This window comes from Opisthocomus hoazin, chromosome 5 (genome assembly GCF_030867145.1).
Source record: "Opisthocomus hoazin isolate bOpiHoa1 chromosome 5, bOpiHoa1.hap1, whole genome shotgun sequence".
Lineage (NCBI taxonomy): Eukaryota > Metazoa > Chordata > Aves > Opisthocomiformes > Opisthocomidae > Opisthocomus > Opisthocomus hoazin.
The window spans coordinates 17,683,813-17,702,763 of NC_134418.1; the positions used below are offsets into that span (position 1 = coordinate 17,683,813).

Genomic DNA, 18,951 nt, shown 5'->3' on the forward strand with positions numbered 1-18,951 from the left:
CCACTCCAACAGATCCATGTCTTTCCTGTGCTGAGGGCTCCAGAGCTGGATGCAGGACTCCAGATGAGGTCTCACCAGAGTGGCGCAGAGGGGCAGAATCCCCTTGGTCGACCTGCTGGCCACGCTTCTCTTGATGCAGCCCAGACGCTGTGTTTTAAATGCATACTGTTGTCACATTTACTGTGTCACTCTTGTGACATAGCAAACCCTTGGCCAAACATAGACTCTTCTGTTCCTGGCTTGGTTACTGACTTGCTGAATGACCCTGGCTTGGCTGCTTACCCTCTGCATCCATCACTCTTCCTCCGTCTGTACATTGGAGGCAATGGTAGTGGTCTTCTCTAGTGTAAACTTCTACATGAACATGAGGCATTGTTAGTACAATTCTAATATTATCAGAGTGCACAAGAATATTTTTAAAGCATTTAAAGTTGCTTTTGAAGTCTGAAAGGATAACAGTTGTATAGAAATGTTGGGTAAATATTGTGATGTGACGTAGCTCTATGTAGTAGGGCTGGTCTGTTAAAAATTAGTTTGATTATAAAGTACATGGCTATAAATTCAGATAAATTCCATAAATTAAAGGTGATGACGATTTTTTACCTTAAAGGGCTGTTATAAGGGAAAAATAATTGTTGTGTGCAAGGTCACTTTTATATTACTGTAATGAAATACAGCACCTACTGACCTGATACTTCTGAATTTTGGTATAAAGCGTAAGGTTATAGTTCTAATGCTGGACAAATATTTCATACAGTGTCTCAAAAAAATTCTTTGGTATACTTGAGCCTGTCATTATTTTTGAAGGACTGGCTTTAGTTTTCTGTGAAATAGGACATTTGGGTTCTCCGTGCATACGTTACAGGAACCTGTGTGTGGAAGGGTTTTCCCCGAGTGTTTCCACAATACTTTACCAGTATTGTAGTCAACTGCATAATAGATTTTTGACAGGCAGTTTTAAAAAATGACTGTTAGAGGAGACAAGTTTTAACTTGTCAGTCAAACTGTTCTTAAGCTTAAAGAACCTTCCTTCCTTTTCCCCTCCCTCCCGTCCATGTCGTAGTGGACTTCTCCTCATCCATTTCTGATGCTTGCTCTTCATATCTTAAAATATATCACCTTTCAGTCCTCATTTTGGCAGGCTAAAGAAACTGGACTTTCTGTCTCTCCGTGCCCCAGATGATACTAGCAGCTTTCCGTGAGTTTAGTTATTCTTTCTTTCAAAATTTCTTTCAAGGTCTCTTTTTTTTTATACCAGTGAGCTTCATTTTCTGGTTGCCTGTGCATGTTTTCAGCTGTACGCTTCCTGCTCTCCAGTTAATTGTCTTTCCAGTTTGACAGATTCATTTAAAAAACCTTTTCTCCTTGATTTGTGATTTCCCTGCTTCTACTTTGGAAGCAGTTGCTTTCATCTCCTGCAATGCTATTAGCCGTTCTGGTTTCACATTCAGTATTATCCTTAAGGAGATCTACAGCAACATAATAACTAATATTTTAGTTCCTATCCTACTGCTGTTCCTTGTTTTTATCTCTTCTCCTAGCCAGTCTTTTGCATTCTCTTGTCTCCATAGCCGTGTATATTTTTGCATTCTCCTGAACTAGCTGTCCATCCACGTGTAATCATTTGATGCCTATCTTCCAGTGCCCAGCTTCTGTAAGGCATTCATCAGATCCACAATCCACTCTATTGTTTATTGATTTTACTAGGATTACCTTTAGTGGACCTTCCTAGTCCCAAAAAAACTTTTATAGGCTCTGTTGTTTTGGCAAACTCACTTTTTTTTTCTCCCCCTACCCTTTTGATTGCTGAGCTTTCAGAATAATCCCTAGATCAGTCTTGTCCCCCTTGTTTAGATCTGTCACAGTGGTCAAAGTCAGTAAATCTCCCTCATGTGTCCAGGGATCCTAATTAGAATTTCATCTTCAAGAATCAGCACCTCACAGAAATGGCAAAATCCTGTAAATACAGAATCAAGACAGTTCTGAGTTTTCTGTAGTGTAGTAACTAGCTCTTTCATGTCAAGGTGCATTACAATATATGCGTCAAATGACAAACCCTCTGTTAATTGTTTGTTTGTTCATTTAAGCTGAATGCTTTGAGGAATGCTGTGCAATGTAGTATAGGCAGTGGTGGTGCTGGTGTTCCCAGTCCTGTGGCGCAACAGAGCATACCTGAATACAAAATTGAGATCAGGTATGTATGGATTCATTAAATCATTGTGGTTTAAAACTGTATTTTTTTTTTCCTTTCCATGGTGGTACAGAGTATGATTCATGTCAGACTTTTAAATTTTGCTGTAAATAGCTCTAGAATTTTGAGGGCTTAAGAGTTCTTACTGATAAATTGAGTAAAAAAAATTATGAAGAAAATATAGCTTACATCTTGATTCAAAAGTGGTCTAATTTGATTACCTTTTATTAATTACTTAGTAGCTGTTGATTGCTGTTTTTTGCACAGTTAAAATTTAATTAAAATAAGGTTTCAATAGTTGTCAGCTGGATGCATGTATCTCTCACAATGCAAGTGACATAATTTTTTGAACAGACATCGTATTCTTCCTCATTACAGAAGTGTTCTTGATTCCATCCCCATTCTTGGGTATTTTGGCCATGTTTTTGCCGGTGGGTTAATATACATAAAATAGTAGAATTTTGTTTCACAAGATTACAGTTATTGTCCTTGGACAGTAACTGTGTAGTAAAAATATATTACAGTTTTTGGCCTGGTAGTGAAAGTTAGTATTATTTTTGGCAGATGGACAGTGGTAAGCTGTAAGTGTAACGAACATGATAAAAATTAGGTTATTTTGGAGATTCATGCTGAACAGCCTTTTAACTAGTAGATAATAAAAATCTGAAAGTTTTTCACAAGCTGAAAGTAGGCAATAATGTATTAATTTCAATAAACAGAAGTTTAGACTGATGTAGTGGGTCACATGATAATATTTAAAAAATCAGTTTTTTTAGTAACAATTCTGATTTCAGCTTTGAAATACACATCTGCTTACCCTTAAACAGCCACTCACTACTCTTAGTTTGGGAATTGGTTCTTCAGATTTTCATCCTTCAAGTATGCTGGTATTACATAATACATTGGTATCTCTGCAGGACACATAGAAGTCTAAAATGTGGTGTTTTATACTGAAGGACCAAGTCTTCCTTCCGATGAAAAAGGAGTATCTTTTATGAATATTTTCTTGACACATCTGCTAGAGGACTAGGAGCAGAAGGTGTGCAGTTAGCATACAATGTCTTGGAGACAGGAGCTCTAAGCAGGGAAAGAATGAGAATAGTAATGTGAAGATTCACTGTTGGAAGGAGATTCTTGGATTTTGGCACCAGCCCTGAGGCTTGCTTGATGGTTAATTCTGATTAGATACAATATTCCTTCTGGGTATCTTAAGTGTTTTTCTTGGTGTTGAGTGCTTTAGTTTAGTGTCACACTATTAAGAATCAGGGGAAACTCAGCTGAGATCAGTGTGGTGTAAGTAATGCGAGATGAGTTTGGCTGGGATTATTCTAGGGCTTTTCATATCTGTAATTCTTTCTGGCTACAGCTTTGTTGTTGGAAGCTGTTACACATATGAGACTCAGAAATGTTTGCTGTCGTGGTGTTTAATACTAACTTGGACCACATATGTTGGTAAAAACATCTGACCTGCCTTCTCTCTCTTTTAACATTGCTTTTCCCTGATGGTCAATGTAGTACACTCATGAGAAATTACAGATGTGAAGAGACTGTAGCATGGAAAAAAAATCTAATCATTTCCTCCACCCTCCAGTAACATAACTGTTGTGTACTTTTTGCTGTCTGAGGATCAGAGCTGTTGTTTCCATCAGTTTGAGGAAGAAAAGTTATCTGAATGCAACTTTTGCTAATCAGCAGTTTCAGCCCTACTGTCCTCATTTGCTGAGGAGGAAGCCAACGTATGCTGTGGATTGCAGGTTTCAGGCTCTTCTGGCTGATGTATTTTAGCAGAGGTGTTTCTGTACTGAAAGGTCCTGCTTCCAAATCGAATACATTAGAGAAGTGTAATTACTGAGCTGTATGTTCTTCATGTCTAAGCTTCGTCTTCTGCCTTCATCTGGTAGACAAAGAAGAAAAGGTTGTTAAGCTGCATGGATAAGTAATATTCAAACTGGTAGCTAATGAAGTGGGGAAGTTACTCATCTTCCTTTCTGGAAAGTCTGTATTTTATCTTTGTTTATTGGTTTTACTCTATTTGCTTATGCTTTTAAATAATGCATGATGTATTTCTTCTCTCAGCTCTAACTCAGCCTCACTGTCTTACATATTCTCTGAAGATTACAAGTAGTAATGTGTTAGTTTACATACTCTATTTTTTTAAAATCACACTATTTTTCCTAGACATGTTTAGCTACCATAATAGTGCTAGAAATAGTCTGTGCTTGCGCTGCGTAGACATTTACAGAGGAAATGTGTGTAGGTCATTAGAAGTGCTAATGAATATCTCTTTTACAAACAGATTAGAGGGTGGAAATGTGACATACCAATTCTGAGACAAAAAAAGCCCTGTTAATTTTGTTTGTACTAAGAATCTTGTAGGGCTGTCAAAGGACTTGCATTACTTCATACATTATGACATTACTTCATCGCTGCAAGTCCTTTTTACCGGAGCTAGAAGCATGTGAAGTTTCAAACGTATTTTGTAATGTACAATTGTAATAAGCATTACTTCATAGCAGCAGTGTAGGTTTCATGGGCTCTTTACATGAGTTGACTTTAAAATGGTTTTGATGCTGTACAGCTGTAATAAGCATTTTGGAAAACTTTGAGATCTCTAGAGAATGAACTGTAATTGAAGTCAGATTGTCCAAAATGCATGAGACTAGAGTACGGAAGGAAAGCAAGTCCTGCCATCTTGAAGTCTGGGTTTTATACTCCTTGGATTTAAACCACTGCAGCTATCAATCAGATTGAAACCCACATCACTCCAGCTTTTGGTATCACAAGTTTTCACTCTGTTGTTCCACTGAGTTACACAATCCTGACTGATTTTGTGCATATGTGTATATATTTCTAGGCAAACCAGAAGACTTCGTGATGCTGAACAAGAAAAAGACAGAATGTTGCTTAAGACCATTATAAAAGTTTGGAAACAAATTAAATCCCTCCGTGACTTTCAGAAGTTTACTAACACACCCATGAAACTTTATTTGAGGAAGTATGTTTTGATAACACTTTATATTGCATTTGCCAGCAGTGGAGTTTGAATAAGATTAGTCAATTTAAGAATTTACAATTCTGATGTGAAGGGTGCAAAAGTAAGAATTTGAGTAGTGTCTGGTACTGGTTAGGCCTCCCACTATTCTTTTTGAATCTGTGGAGGAAGGAAGGTTAAAATAACAAGTAATTACTGTAACAGAAAGGGATTTCTAAAGGCTAATGAGTAAAGAAAAAGCAGTTGTATTCATTCTGGATGGTAACTATCTGCTGTCAACTCAGACTGTCTATGCTAGTATTTTTAAGTAGAACAAACTTTTGGTATAATTAAATTAATTCATGGAGAAGTATGTTATGTGTTATAGACGTAATTGTAGCCCTTAATTTGTGCAACATGTTGATAATTATTGTTTTGAAGGGAAGAGGTTGATCAGAGATTAGATGAAAAAGCATATGAAGCAGAAATTCAGGCTGAGATAAATGAATTACTGGAAGAATGTATGGAAGAATATGAAAAGAAAATGGAGGAGTATAAAACTGAGCTACAAGAGTGGAAATCCTGGAAGAAGACACAGGTTTGTTTAAATCATTCAGTTTCACAGAAAATAAAATTTCTAAGTGTGTTCAAAATTGTCCTCTAATATAGAAAAATATCAATTTCAGGATAGTTGTGCATAAATTTTGTAATGTCTTTGGATACATTCTGTTTACTTGGAATTTGTTATTAAATTAATTTTTAATTAAAAATTAATATGTTCTAGGTTTTTGTGCAGCACTGTCTTCCTGCTGTTCATTTTCAGCACTCTAGGAGTTCTTTCTTTAATAATTTTTCAGCATTCCCATTAAATTCGTGTCCTACTTGCAAAGAAAATACATGGATGAACTGGGGCGGGAGGGGGAATGTTTCTAATGAACAAGCAGTTGATGTCATCTCATGCAAATTTATGTTCAGGAATGTCCCAGAACTGAAAAATTTGATTAGTATTCTAGCCTTTTACCTCCAAAAAGCTTTGTTGTTAATAATCTGTACTGCAGTAAAGGTCTCAGTGGTGCTTCAAGGGGGTATTGCCAAATAGAGGAGCTAGAACAATACGCTGCAACAGGACAATCTTTGAAATAGCCTGTGGCAGTGCCAGCAAAATCAGACTTTGTTTTTTAGTTACGTGGCGGTGTGCTGGATACTGCAGAGTAATGGTGATTATACCTGAATATAATTACTGCCCAGTTTGAAAACTGTGTTTTCTTGGATACCAAAGCATAATAAAGTTTAAGGAAATACTTCATATACAGTTTTCAAGAATCTAGTGCATCTGCTGATACTTTTACAGAAAGTTTTTTCATGTACATGCAGCATCTATGGAATTTACTTAAAATGTTTGAGAGGAAGCTGATCTGCAGGTATTGGAAATTCCTGTTACCAGAACACAAATGGGCACATGACTCATCAGTATCATGTCAATTCACTTGTAGGATAAGATGAATAAATGTAAACCTTAAAATGAAGGCAGATAGTCTTGAGCATTGATCCTAGTGGGAACTGTTCATCCACCTCTAGCTAGATACGCCTTCACAAATACCATGGTGGGTGCTTCCAGCCAAAGCTGCTCTTGGCATCTTTTTATTGTGGTAGTCAGAAACTGTCTTGAGACTGAGCTGATTGTGGTTCTTTCTTTTTAGAGTGAGATGTAGTGCACAGACCTTCTTTTCATGCCCAGAAGTACTTTATTTTATTGTACTCAAAGTACTTTGTTGGTTAATCGCTGCTGTTGGTGTCTTACTAGCACAGATCATGTGAGTCTAAGGAAGACACTAGAGGCAGAAAAAAAATAGATAAATTTAAAAGGAAATACAAGAACAAAAAGAGTCACAAAATTAAATCAAGAAAGAAAGAATATTTATTAATAAAAATATGTAAACAAGTTGTTTGGCTATATACTTCGGTTAGTGAGGAGAAACTGTTTGCTTTCCTCACCTCCTTTTCTTTTGCTTATGGTGTCTTAAATCATGAAGTGGCTGGTGCTTCCAAGCAAGCTGTAGTTCCAAGCAATCTGTAAGTCTGCAGAAGGAGGAACTTGCTTGTAGTTGTTTAAAGCTGAACATGCATATGAACACTGGAGTTCTGCTGTTTGGGAGATGCTGAAAGGCATGTGATGTTCTGTTTGTTTATTCTTCTGTTTGGTGTACAGGAAGGGAGGAGATTATTCTGCTCATGCTAAAGATACTGCTAAGCTAAAAAGCCTGTCATCCAAAGCTTGTGGCACATGTGCATTCACTTTGTCAATGTGTATGCAGACAGTACATCTCCAAGAACTGTGGCTACTGGTTGAGTAACCAACCTTCAATCCTAGCAAGAATGCACATGGTAACTCAGGCTAAATGAGAAGTCAGCTGCTAGCCAGAATGTTCTAGAAACATACTTGTTTTGTAAGTTGTTTGGGAAGGATAAATGTTTTATTTGAAGCACATTATGTTTTTGAAGCGTGTAAATGGAATGCATTGCTGAATTCTGAATCTGAAGTAGTACTATAGAATGAGAGAAATATTATTTTTGTGTGTGGTGATTTTAAAATTATACAGTCGTTTCTCATACATGTTTACCACTTGTGAATCAAGAGACCAAGAGAAAAAAACACTACTGATTGAAATAAGTTCAGGAATAACATTATTATTTTTATATGCAGAAGTCCAAGAAGAAAAAAAAGAAAAAAGACATTCGTGAAGAAGAAGAATCAGTAGAAGATTGTGAGCTTGGTGAGGAACGTGTAAAACCAGTCCCACCTAGAACGGCCAATAGCCTGGAAATAGAGCAGCAGGTTAGAGAAAAAGCTGACAACTGCAGAAGGAAACCTGGAGAGCCTGTTCTAATACCTGAACTGGTCCTGTCCGGAAGCGTAACTCCAGCTGAGCTGTGTCCTCGGTAAGCTAAATGTTGGCCTGCAGATTACTTCGTTCATGTTATTCTGCTGTTATTTATTAACTGATTGTTTGTACAACTTCAGAAGCATGCTCTCACCATTCTGTTTAGCCTAGTGATAAAACTCTTACTTCTGAAGAGGATATCATTTAATTAGTTTTCAAGTCACGTGTAACCTTGCATATACTGGGCTCAGAGAATGCATGTCTACATATTCCTTTTGAACCTTCTGATGTTCCTTGAGCATCTGCGTAAACAGTGGTGTATATATAAAGAAGCTTTCAGTGTAGAGTCTAGGTCACTTCTGGCAGTATCACTCTGACTAGTTAGTCCTTTACGCCACGTCTGTGCTGTAGTTGACAAAGGGAAAATTAAGAAATCGTGTAGTAAACCAGAGATTTCAGTGTGGTGGATGAAAGAAGTAAATTTACTTGTCTATGTTGCTTTCCACATTTACACGTGCAGTTTAATATACATCTAGCAGATAGTAGTAATTTAAAAACTGCTTTGTTTTGTACTTATTCAGCAAATAGCCTCATCAAGGAATAGTGCTTGGCTGTTCTGCTCTCAGTGGCTAAAAATTTCAAAATCTTAGCTAAGTTTGATACCATTTGTTGTGCTTTGGAGGAAGGGAGTAGCAGGGAATTTCGTTTCCCTAAATAACTCCTTTTATATGAGGGTGGCTTTAGCGGAACTGAAATTTGACCTGTTCATTTTTAAATCATTTTATATTCATGAGAAGATAAAACAACTGTTAAGTAATACTTTTAAAGTAATTTCTGTGTATTGACATTTTTAGAAGAATACCAATTTTATTTAGATGACTTCTGTTTCCCCTTGAGCAATCAGTTTTTCATTAAAAATAACCAAAGAATAAAAATCTTATTAAAAATGATATGACAGCTTGTTTCACATATTTGCAGAGCAGAAGTTTTGCGACGAGAAGATGTGAAGAAACGCTCAGCATTTATAAAAGTCCTTTTCAACTCCAAAGAAGTATCAAGGACTGTTACCCAACCGATAAGTTCAGATTTCAGAGTTCACTTCGGACAGATTTTCAATTTACAAATATTCAATTGGCCAGAGAGTTTGAAACTACAGGTAGATAATGATTTATCATAGTAACTTCTAAAAAGATAATATGAAGTGTAATGACTCCTGTAATGCTTGTATTTTGCTCTGTGTCAGTGCGGTGAAGACTGAAAAACATGTGAAAGACCCTTTGTAAATCATGACTCTTGTATGTGTTCCTGGCTTCTCTAGTCACAAGCTTTCAACTTTGCTGATCCATTTTTGATGCTTGTGCTTTATACATAACGTATATGTTTTATATGTCTGTGTTATATATGACTGTGGGCTCTATGGGGGAAATTAAATAGGGTAGTGGAGCAGCCTCTTAATTTCAGAAAAACTGATTTATGTTGCAGATAGACTTGCCAGAATGGTCATCTTCAAACATTATTGTTCACACGGTAAAGTCATCGTAATGTTTACTGGAGGGGGGTAAGAAAATATTTCCTCGCTGGTGATGTCTGTAACTGCACTTGACTTGATCAACAGTGCAGTTAAGTGAAACCACCACCTCCCCCATTCTGAATATGAATTAATGAATGAGTCCCATGAACAATTTTCAGAGGCAATACAGTATACTTTGGGGAGGAACATAGGCAGGATCCTACTTCTCTTGTTTGATGACTTTTCCTGTTAGGTAACTCATCACTGGTAGTTCAGGGGAGGGTGTATACCACTCACCTGTTCCCTTTATGTAATGCACAAATTGAAAGGGAAAGGAATACCATCTTCTTGGATTAAAAACATCTGAATGGAGAAATCGCTTACATCACTCCGAGCCTACACCTGTCCAGGAAAGAGGGAAGCAGCCTGCAGTACTGCCAGAACGGGGACTGTATGCCTTACCCTGCCTTTCGTGGTAAGGGAGAATTAATGAGGAAGAATACCTCTTGCACCTTCACCTTATGCCAGTGACTGTCACAAGCAGTTCCGTATTGTACAGTGGTGCTCTTTAAAGCTCAGAGCTTGTTGTACTATTGTCAGGTTCATTAGAAAGGTGAGGAGGATATACTTTCAACAAGAATTCAGACCAAGTTAGCTGCTGGTAGCTGAAATATCTGCCAATTGGATATTTAAGAGAGTAAATTTAGAGTACAGTCGCCTTAAATGCAGATAAACACCTGGGATGCATTAGGAGGAGTGTGGCCAGCAGGTCGAGGGAGATTCTTGAGGAGTGTGGCCAGCAGGTCGAGGGAGATTCTCCTTCCCCTCTACACTGCCCTAGTGAGGCCCCATCTGGAGTGCTGCATCCAGTTCTGGGCTCCCCAGTTCAAGAAAGATGAAGAGCTACTGGAGAGAGTCCAGCGGAGGGCTACGAGGATGATGAGGATCCTGGAGCATCTCTCCTCCGAGGAGAGGCTGAGGGAGCTGGGCTTGTTCAGCCTGAAGAAGAGAAGGCTGCGAGGGGACCTGATAAATGTTTATAAATATCTGAAGGGTGGGTGTTAGGAGGATGGGGCCAGACTCTTTTCAGTGGTGCCCAGCGACAGGACAAGGGGCAATGGGCACAAACTGAAGCACAGGAAGTTCCGTCTGAACATGAGGAAGAACTTCCCTCTGAGGGTGACAGAGCCCTGGAACAGGCTGCCCAGGGGGGTTGTGGAGTCTCCTTCTCTGGAGATATTGAAGACCTGTCTGGACAAGGTCCTGTGCAGCCTGCTGTAGGTGACCCTGCTTCGGCAGGGGGGTTGGACTAGATGACCCACAGAGGTCCCTTCCAACCCCTACCATTCTGTGATTCTGTGAAATGAATTATTTCATGCTTAATCCATAGTAAAACTTTTGTCCAAGAACCCTACAGTATGTTTTCAAGTTTTCATGAACACACGTGTAAATTTTTTTTTGCTATGTCTGTCACCATGTTTTTTTCTAGATATACGAAACAATGGGTGTGAGCAGTACCACCTTGTTGGCTGAAGTGTTCTTACCTGTTCCCGAGACGACAGTTCTGACAGGCAGTGCTCCTATGGAAGAAGTCGAGTTCAGCAGCAATCAGCGTGTGATGTTGGACCATGAAGGAGTTGGCAGTGGTAGGGACTCTCGATGTTTCTTGTTTGTATGAAACCATGTAGCAGTAACAGGCGGGGGATATAAGCTTCAGAGTCAATTCTAATAAGAGCATTTACAGCTTTTGTATCTAACTCTTATAAAATAGTCATGATTCTTCAATATTGAAGTATGCTGTGGAATTTTTGTCTCTTACTAATTTGTAGCTGTATATAATAAAAATGCCCATGTCTATTACTTGGCTTGTAGTATCAGTAGAGCTCTACTGGCTATAGTAGATGTTTGTGGGTTTTTTAGTATTTAAGTAATCGGGCCTCTGACACTGCAGAGCAAGCAGGTGGTATTAATGAGTATAGCTCCAGTGATTTTAATGTTTTAAACCACTGAAGAACTGGCTATATAAGTGTATATGCAGATTAATTTTTTGTCTTCCTATTTGCTTTGATGACATCCTGCAACACATTTTGTCCCTGAGACCTTAGAAAGGCGAGAGGTAGGAAAAGGGCAAACAAGAATAATACATAGTAGCATATGGAACTTTCAAGTTTATATAAGTTTGAACAACATTATGAGATGACTGACTTGCATAAATTTGCCATATATGAACTACAGATCAAGCTAGAGCAGAAGAATAGATAAAAAGCTGTGAAGGAAAGAAATGTGGTAAAAAATCATTACAACAAATGTGTGTGTAAATGTCATTGACCATGGTGACTGTATATACAGTTGTGTATCACAAAGTTTTAGGACTGACTTTTCAGTAATGCATAAATCTTTTGACTCTGAGTTTCTGTTTCATTAGTAACAGAGTGCTGAAAATTACCAGAAATATAAAATAGTGCGCATCTGTGAATTTAAAAAAAAAAAAAAAAAAGCCTTTTGACATAGCTTTCAAGGCATAGCCTTTCTTTCCAACCCAAATGGAAAACCCTTCTTTAGGCAGGATGGAATCTTTCACTTCTTTTGTAGAGTCGAGTCCTTCTCCACATCATGCAGCAGAATCAAGTAGTTTCACATTACCCCGTTTATATAAAGGCAGAGGTTTTTTGACTACTTATTTTCAGAAAGTATTTTTAAAGATGTTTAGACATTGTGTTTGAATGCGTAAATACACTACTTTGTTTTTTTTCCCCCTTGATAGGTGTGTCATTTTCATTTGAAGCTGATGGTAGCAACAAAATGACTTTAATGACCTCTGGGAAAGTATCCAATAGTGTCTCTTGGGCAGTTGGAGAAAAAGGAATCCCCTTAATTCCTCCAGCATCTCAGCAAAACATAGGCATTCCAAGGTAGTATGATACGAATTTTCAGTGACTGGTGGGAAACTGATTATACTGGTATTTAAAAAAAAAAAAAAAAAAAAAAAAAGGACTTTCATAATTAAGAATTTTCGTAATATTTTTGCTGAAGTTTAGGTATTTTACTTTGTGCTGTAACCCCCTGCAGATGTCCTAGAGTACACAGAGTTTAGATAGAAATTTTATTTGTAGTATATTATTCATAGACAATATTAAAATTAAACTCAAGCTGATTAATCCACTTCTATGTTTTTTCTAATAGTAGATGTATATACTGGCAAAGAACTTTAATCGTTTTGCTAAGAACAGATGCTCCAGCTCGCTCTTATCTGAAGTGCATTTTGGGAGGCTATTGGGACATGTGCTTTAAATGCCATTTCTGTAATTAATGATAAAAATTACACTAGGAAAACAGTAGAACTTAGTATGGGGGCTTGACACTTAGTGAATTAATCAGTGAAAAATTCTCATCTGATGGATCATTCCAGGATAATACTCTTCCGTGACTTTTCTCCATCAGAAGTGTGTTGACCTGCAGAAATGAGTATATTATTCCATTCAAAACAGTCTTAGTTTTCCTTGCGGCTGCAAGTTAGATATTGTAGATTATTTGCCCATTTTGTTGCTTTTATATAATTCTAGTAAAGTCAGGGAGATGATACATAAAATCTGCTTTTGTAATGTCCTTGAGTAACTTCACTATAAAGCCTTAGGAGTTTTCCCATACTTACTAACACTGAGCAAGTACCTCGTCCAGCTGATTAGACTTTGTCAGATTTTTATTTATTTAGAGGCTAGACGTTGGCATCCAAATCACTTTGTTATTATTTTTGACCCAATCTGCAGTCATTAGATGAATTTACTGATCAGCATATGAGTAACCTGCTGACTTCAAGGAGTCTAGAATAGCATGAGATTACAACATGGCGATGCATTCCCAAAGGCTAACTTTATTATGAACTTGGGAGACTAATCACTGTAGTAAATGGAAAAATGAGGAATTTCAGAAGGAAGTTAGCTGTAAAACATTCTTCTTTGAATCACCCTCTGGAGATGAACAGCCCTGTGTCTTTCCATTTTCTGTTGTGAAAGTCGGAGACAGGATTTTCATGCCTGAAGTTAGTTTTTGCTGCCCATTAGCCTTTCAGTATAATTGTGATTCAGTGTGCATTTGTTCAAGACTGGTGCCTAAGGATACAACCTTGATTTTACTGCTTTGTCTGCTGCTCCAGTAACTGCTGGATATTTGACTGATTCTAACCAAGCGTGAGAAAGATCTGTAAGTTCTTAAAGCTGTCTTGAAAATATTCGGGGAAGTAGAGAATAAGACTCAAATTAGCATCCCTAACAAGAGAAGGGGCAGTGTCCACCTTCTGTGGTATTTGGCTAACAACATGCACATCCTAGTGTATTAGGTTTACATGTCAAGGTGTTGGGTAGTGGTGGGGCTTCAGGAGTGGCTTTTGTGAGAAGATGCCAGAAGCCTGGCCGGTAAGTCAGTCTACAAATGGCCTCCAGACTACCTGCCATCCTTTCTTGCCTACTGTGAAGAGAAGAAAGTGAATAGGTACATCCAAAGGATAAGGAGTGGAACTGGGCCTCATAGTGTCAGGGAGGACCAAAAGCAGGGCTGCACCACAAGGGAGAAAGCTGCAAGGGTGTCCAGCACAGGCGGTGCCCTCGCCAGCCACCTTGCAGTCCTACAGCAAGGGGCTAAATTGGGCCCCTGGGCCTATCCAGAAACAGCAGGGAAGGGAGCAGAGATGAAGGCTGTCATGCAGGTCTGAGAAGCCATCCAGGAGACAGGTCAAAGACAGTATTTAAGACATGGCACAAGCAAGAACTGTGCATCTGAGAAGTTCTTTTCTGTATGGATTGTCAAAACTTTTATGTTACCTTGAGTGCTGTGAGGCAACTTGTCATCTGACTTCTCAGTAATCAGCAACATGGAATAGTATAAGTGTATCATAAATGTATCGATAAGCACTTTATCACCTTGTATAAAAGTTCCTTTCCACCAGTTCCTTAATGTTCCTACTTACTTTCCTTCACAATTCGTCATGCCCTCAGTTGCATAGCTACAGCTAAGAAATGTGTAGTGGAAGTTACTATTCAGGTTGTAGGGAGTTTTTTGGTTTTTTCTAAGATTGTTTTAAATACTTGTTTTATATTGGTAAATCATATGTGGTTTAGGTATAAGTTCTGTCAATTCTGTCTTTTTAGTGCTTTAAAAAATATCGATGCTGTTGCATCCATTGGGACATCAGGCTTAACTGACATGAAGAAACTAGCTAAGTGGGCAGCGGAAGCAAAACTTGATCCAAATGACCCAAACAATGCAGCTCTGATGCAGCTGATCACGGTAGGTGGCATTTCAGAGCTGTAGAGCTAATGGCGCTGCGAAACACTTAAGGCACGAGTACCTTCTCAGGCAATCTGCATGCATGCATGCCAGGGAGGTAGCAGCATTTTAATTTGTGATGGGCATACCTGTGTGAGTGTTAAGAAGAAAAATGTCTATTAAAACTAGGATTTATTAAACCATTTAGGAGTAGGTTAATTATTTATTAGTATGATTTAACTAATAATAATTAACACTAATAGTGGTGAAAAATAGGTATAAGGGAACACACAAACTGATTAATTTATAAATTGAAAAAAAAACCAAACAGATTTTGAGTTTGTTGTTTCCCTAAAGTGCAGGGTTATTTCCTGTGTTGTGTGGTAGTAAATAGGAAGTTGCTCATTAGTGACAATTGCACAAAGGGATCTAGTGTATTGTAGCAGTTTCTAAACATCAAATTGAGGAGCTATTTACATAGCTGAAGTTGTGTAAATGAATTGTCTTTACAGTACAGCTTCTTAGGTTACCCTGCTGTGTTACAGTTTTGCTACTCTTTAATGTTTTGTTATGAGGAAATAGAATTTTATTGTATTCTTAAATGTGTAATCTCATATACTTAACAAAAACCTAATTCAAGACACTTAGTGTTTCAGTCTCAGTTTGATCCCTCTCAATTGCTTTTGCTTAAAGTGAACATCCTAGCAACATACGCGTAAGCCTTACAAGAGTTATTTTATAGACCTTTGTCACTTTGTATGAAAAGATTAATAATTTTTTTACTGATTCAGGTTGCCACAAGTGAAGAGGCACGTGTTCCTGACTTCTTCAGGTTGGAACAGTTGCAGAAAGAATTTAATTTTGTTTCTGATGAGGAATTTAATAGATCAAAGAGATTCCGACTCTTGCAGCTCAGAAATGGGGAGGTGGCAGAGTTCCGAAACTATAAGCAAGTCCCTTTACATGAACGAGAAATCAGTGAGAAAATTTTCCAGGTAGAATATTATCTGAAATACTTCTTTTCTAGTTTTAATGCTAGTAATATTTGACTTGCAATTAAGTTAATTGGTCCCTTAAAGAATGTGCAGCTATGCTGACGTGTAAAAAAAATAAGAATTTTATTCCTTCAGTGTTTTCTAGTGTTACTGTAATTACTATAGCCTCCTTCCAAGGCAAGATTTCCACAGCTATACTGTGGAAGGAGAAAAATAAAACACAGCAACTGCTATAGACAGAAATGTTCTAAGATACTTTTTTATAAAGGTAAGAGACTTTTTTCAAGGTGATTTCAAATATAGAAAGGTGATAGTTCAGGCTTGGGCTTATTAACTTTTCAGCCCTTTTTGTGAAGAATGGTGGAAGCAAAAATGAGACTGAAAACCTTTTTATGTTTTACTGCAGCCTATGTTGCAGTTATTTCTGTTTTCATACGTTGTTTCACTTAGCTTATCCTGTCCTTGCCTGTCTGTTAATTACCTTCCTGAAATGTAAGGAGTGCTTTTTTTTATTTGGGTCGATTATTTTTGATCTCAACTCCATGATTAGTGTGAAGTCATGCATTCTTTTGTTCTTTAGCAATTCATGTAGCTAAGGAGCATTTTAGTGAGTTCATTGCCTTGGCAGGATCAGAATTATCTCAGATTCTGGCGACTGTTGCTTTATCTCTACTTCTTGCATAAATTTCTTTGAAAAATTCCTTTCTTCCATTTCTTTTGGATTGTATTTTTTTAAAGGTGTTTATTAGTTCAGTTATGTCTGGCTCTTTGTAACAAATATTTTTTGTTTTTAATTTTTAGATTAGTTTTGTATCTTTTATTTAAAGATGTGTCACATCTTTGATATATATTTCTGATCCAGTTGATTTTACAGACTAACTTTGTTCATTTCTTATTATCATTCAGAATCGAAAACCATAGTTCAAGAATTGTTTTACTTGTTTTTTTCCATTAAGGGTAAATTGGATAAACCATTGATCACCCATTCCAAGTTGGTTTTATATGCAGTGATCTTCAAGACTAGGTTTCAAGTGGTATTGTTCCTAGTCGATTGACTAGCTGTTTGGCAAAGAAGTCTGAAAATTCATGGAATTGTGGAAATATTGTTTGGAAAATATTGTCTGGAGGTAATCTAGTCCTGCTTTCCACTGAATTGGTAGGACTGTTGCCAGCAGTAGATGAGGTCAGCTGTGCCTTTGTCTAGCCAAGTCTTGAAAACCTCTAAATGGGAGATTCCACAGCCTTTCTAGATAACTTGTTCCAGTGCTGCACTACCCTTCCAGTGATTATTTAAAAAAAAAAAAAAAATCATGTCCAACCTGAGGCTTCCAAGTTGTGTTTAATGGCTGTATTCCCTGGTTATATTGTCTGGAACTACAGAGATGAGTTTGGCACTCTCTTCGTTGTAACTGCCCCTCAGATAGTTGTGGGCAGATACTGGACTGCTCATTAATCTCTTGCTCCCCAGACTAATTAAGTTGAACACCTTGTTCAGTGCAAGAAAGACACTGAAATACTGGAGCAAGTCCAGCGCAGAGCTACCAGAATATCTACAGGGCTGGAGTACTTGATGTGCAAGGAGAGGCTGAAAGGACTACGTTTGTTTTGGTGTAAGCAGGCAGGGCTAAGGGGGGATATCCCTTCCTTCTAGTACCTAACGAGTTGGTGCAGAGAAAACAGAGCGAGACTCGGAGGGGAGGTGATGATAGCCACAAGTTACTCCAAGAGACATTTCAGTTAAATATAATTAAAACATTTTTCACAAAGAATGTATTCAAGTTCTAGAACATGTTGTCCAGCAAGTTTGTAGAATTGCTGTCTAGAGTATCATTGCCTAAATTGCTGACAGTATAGTGTCTCCTCATCCAGGTCACTGGTGAAGATACTGAATAATACTGGCCCTAGAATCCATCCCAGGGGTACTTTGCTGGTTACAGGACACCAACTAGACATTGAGCTCAGTTGTCCGTCCTGTTTTCAACCCAGCAAGCAGGCTATTCAAACCCATACTTCCTCAGGTTATCCCACCCAGGAATAATTGCATTCTGCTTGTTGGTAGCGTTGATATTTTCAGTGTATATCCTAGCTCTATTCCTGAATGACGCATACTGTACTTGTATCTGATAACGGAGGTTTCCTGCTGTTGGCTAACCGTGGTAACCCACTAAGCACCCACCCTGGACAGCAAAGAGAATAGGTAGAGCACAGCAAGAAAACTCATGGGTTGAGATTGTTTCTGTGCAAGTGAAGGAAAGAGGAGGAAGAAAGAAAAAACGAACAAAAAACAAATGGTGTAAAGGCACTTGTCACCTCCCACATGCAGAGCGATCCCTAGCCAGTCTCTGAGCAATGGCTACCTTCCCCCAAATGCCCTTCCTTTCTGTTTTACTGCTGAGAATGACATTATATGGCATGGATTATCCCTTTGGCCATTTTAGATTAGCTATTCTCATTGTATTCCCTCCCTACTTCTTGCACACCCCCAACCTACATGCTGGGGAGAAGTTGGAAAAAGAGATAAGTCTTGACACTGTGCAAGCACTGCTCAACAGTAGTCAAAACACTGGTGTGTTATCAACACCATTTTAGTCACAAACTCAAAACATAGTGCATACCGAGTGCTGTGAAGAAAATTTAAGCTCGTTGCAGCCAAAACCAATACAATTAGGCCATGAAATTATTGTCAGTTTTGTTTCCCCAAGTCATTCTGTTGTATTTGTCTTCTCCAATCTTTTTACAGTGTACAACACTAATATGCTGTGCTGCTGTGAAGTCTTTTGCTTTATATTTTCGATTCCTCATGATCCTCAGAACAAATGGGTCCGTCATGTCTACCAATGAACCCAGCAGCATGGGCTGTAGGATTTTGAGAATCCAAGACATGCCATGCTCATTGGGAAAGCAGAATGTCTTGATGCACTGAAGGAAGTAAAGCAGCACAAATGTCTCCGGTCAAATGGGAAGAGTTTCAATTTGGGGTTCAGCACCAGAGTCGGGGCCAGTCAGTCTGTATCCAAGTATTTGCTTTATCAGAAGTTTATGATATTTTCCTGTTTCTTCTGAAATTTTATTTAATGCCAACAGTTTACTATCAGTTAACAAGTACTAATCAATGATTTGTGGTACTTAAATCATATTGC

The 18,951-nt window shown here is 38.1% G+C and overlaps 1 protein-coding gene across 4 annotated transcripts in view; it reads left to right on the plus strand.

The window, feature by feature from the left end:
* The window catches only part of CC2D2A (coiled-coil and C2 domain containing 2A), a 68,534-nt gene that overhangs the window by 24,071 nt on the left and 25,512 nt on the right, over positions 1–18,951 (plus strand). For all 4 annotated transcript variants that reach the window (XM_075420559.1, XM_075420560.1, XM_075420562.1 and 1 more), the window contains exons 13-21: positions 2,088–2,194; positions 5,046–5,186; positions 5,604–5,760; positions 7,867–8,102; positions 9,023–9,200; positions 11,044–11,200; positions 12,319–12,466; positions 14,699–14,837; positions 15,608–15,811. In XM_075420559.1, the coding sequence (XP_075276674.1) occupies positions 2,088–2,194; positions 5,046–5,186; positions 5,604–5,760; positions 7,867–8,102; positions 9,023–9,200; positions 11,044–11,200; positions 12,319–12,466; positions 14,699–14,837; positions 15,608–15,811 (1,467 nt within the window). The remainder of the gene's footprint in view (positions 1–2,087; positions 2,195–5,045; positions 5,187–5,603; positions 5,761–7,866; positions 8,103–9,022; positions 9,201–11,043; positions 11,201–12,318; positions 12,467–14,698; positions 14,838–15,607; positions 15,812–18,951) is intronic.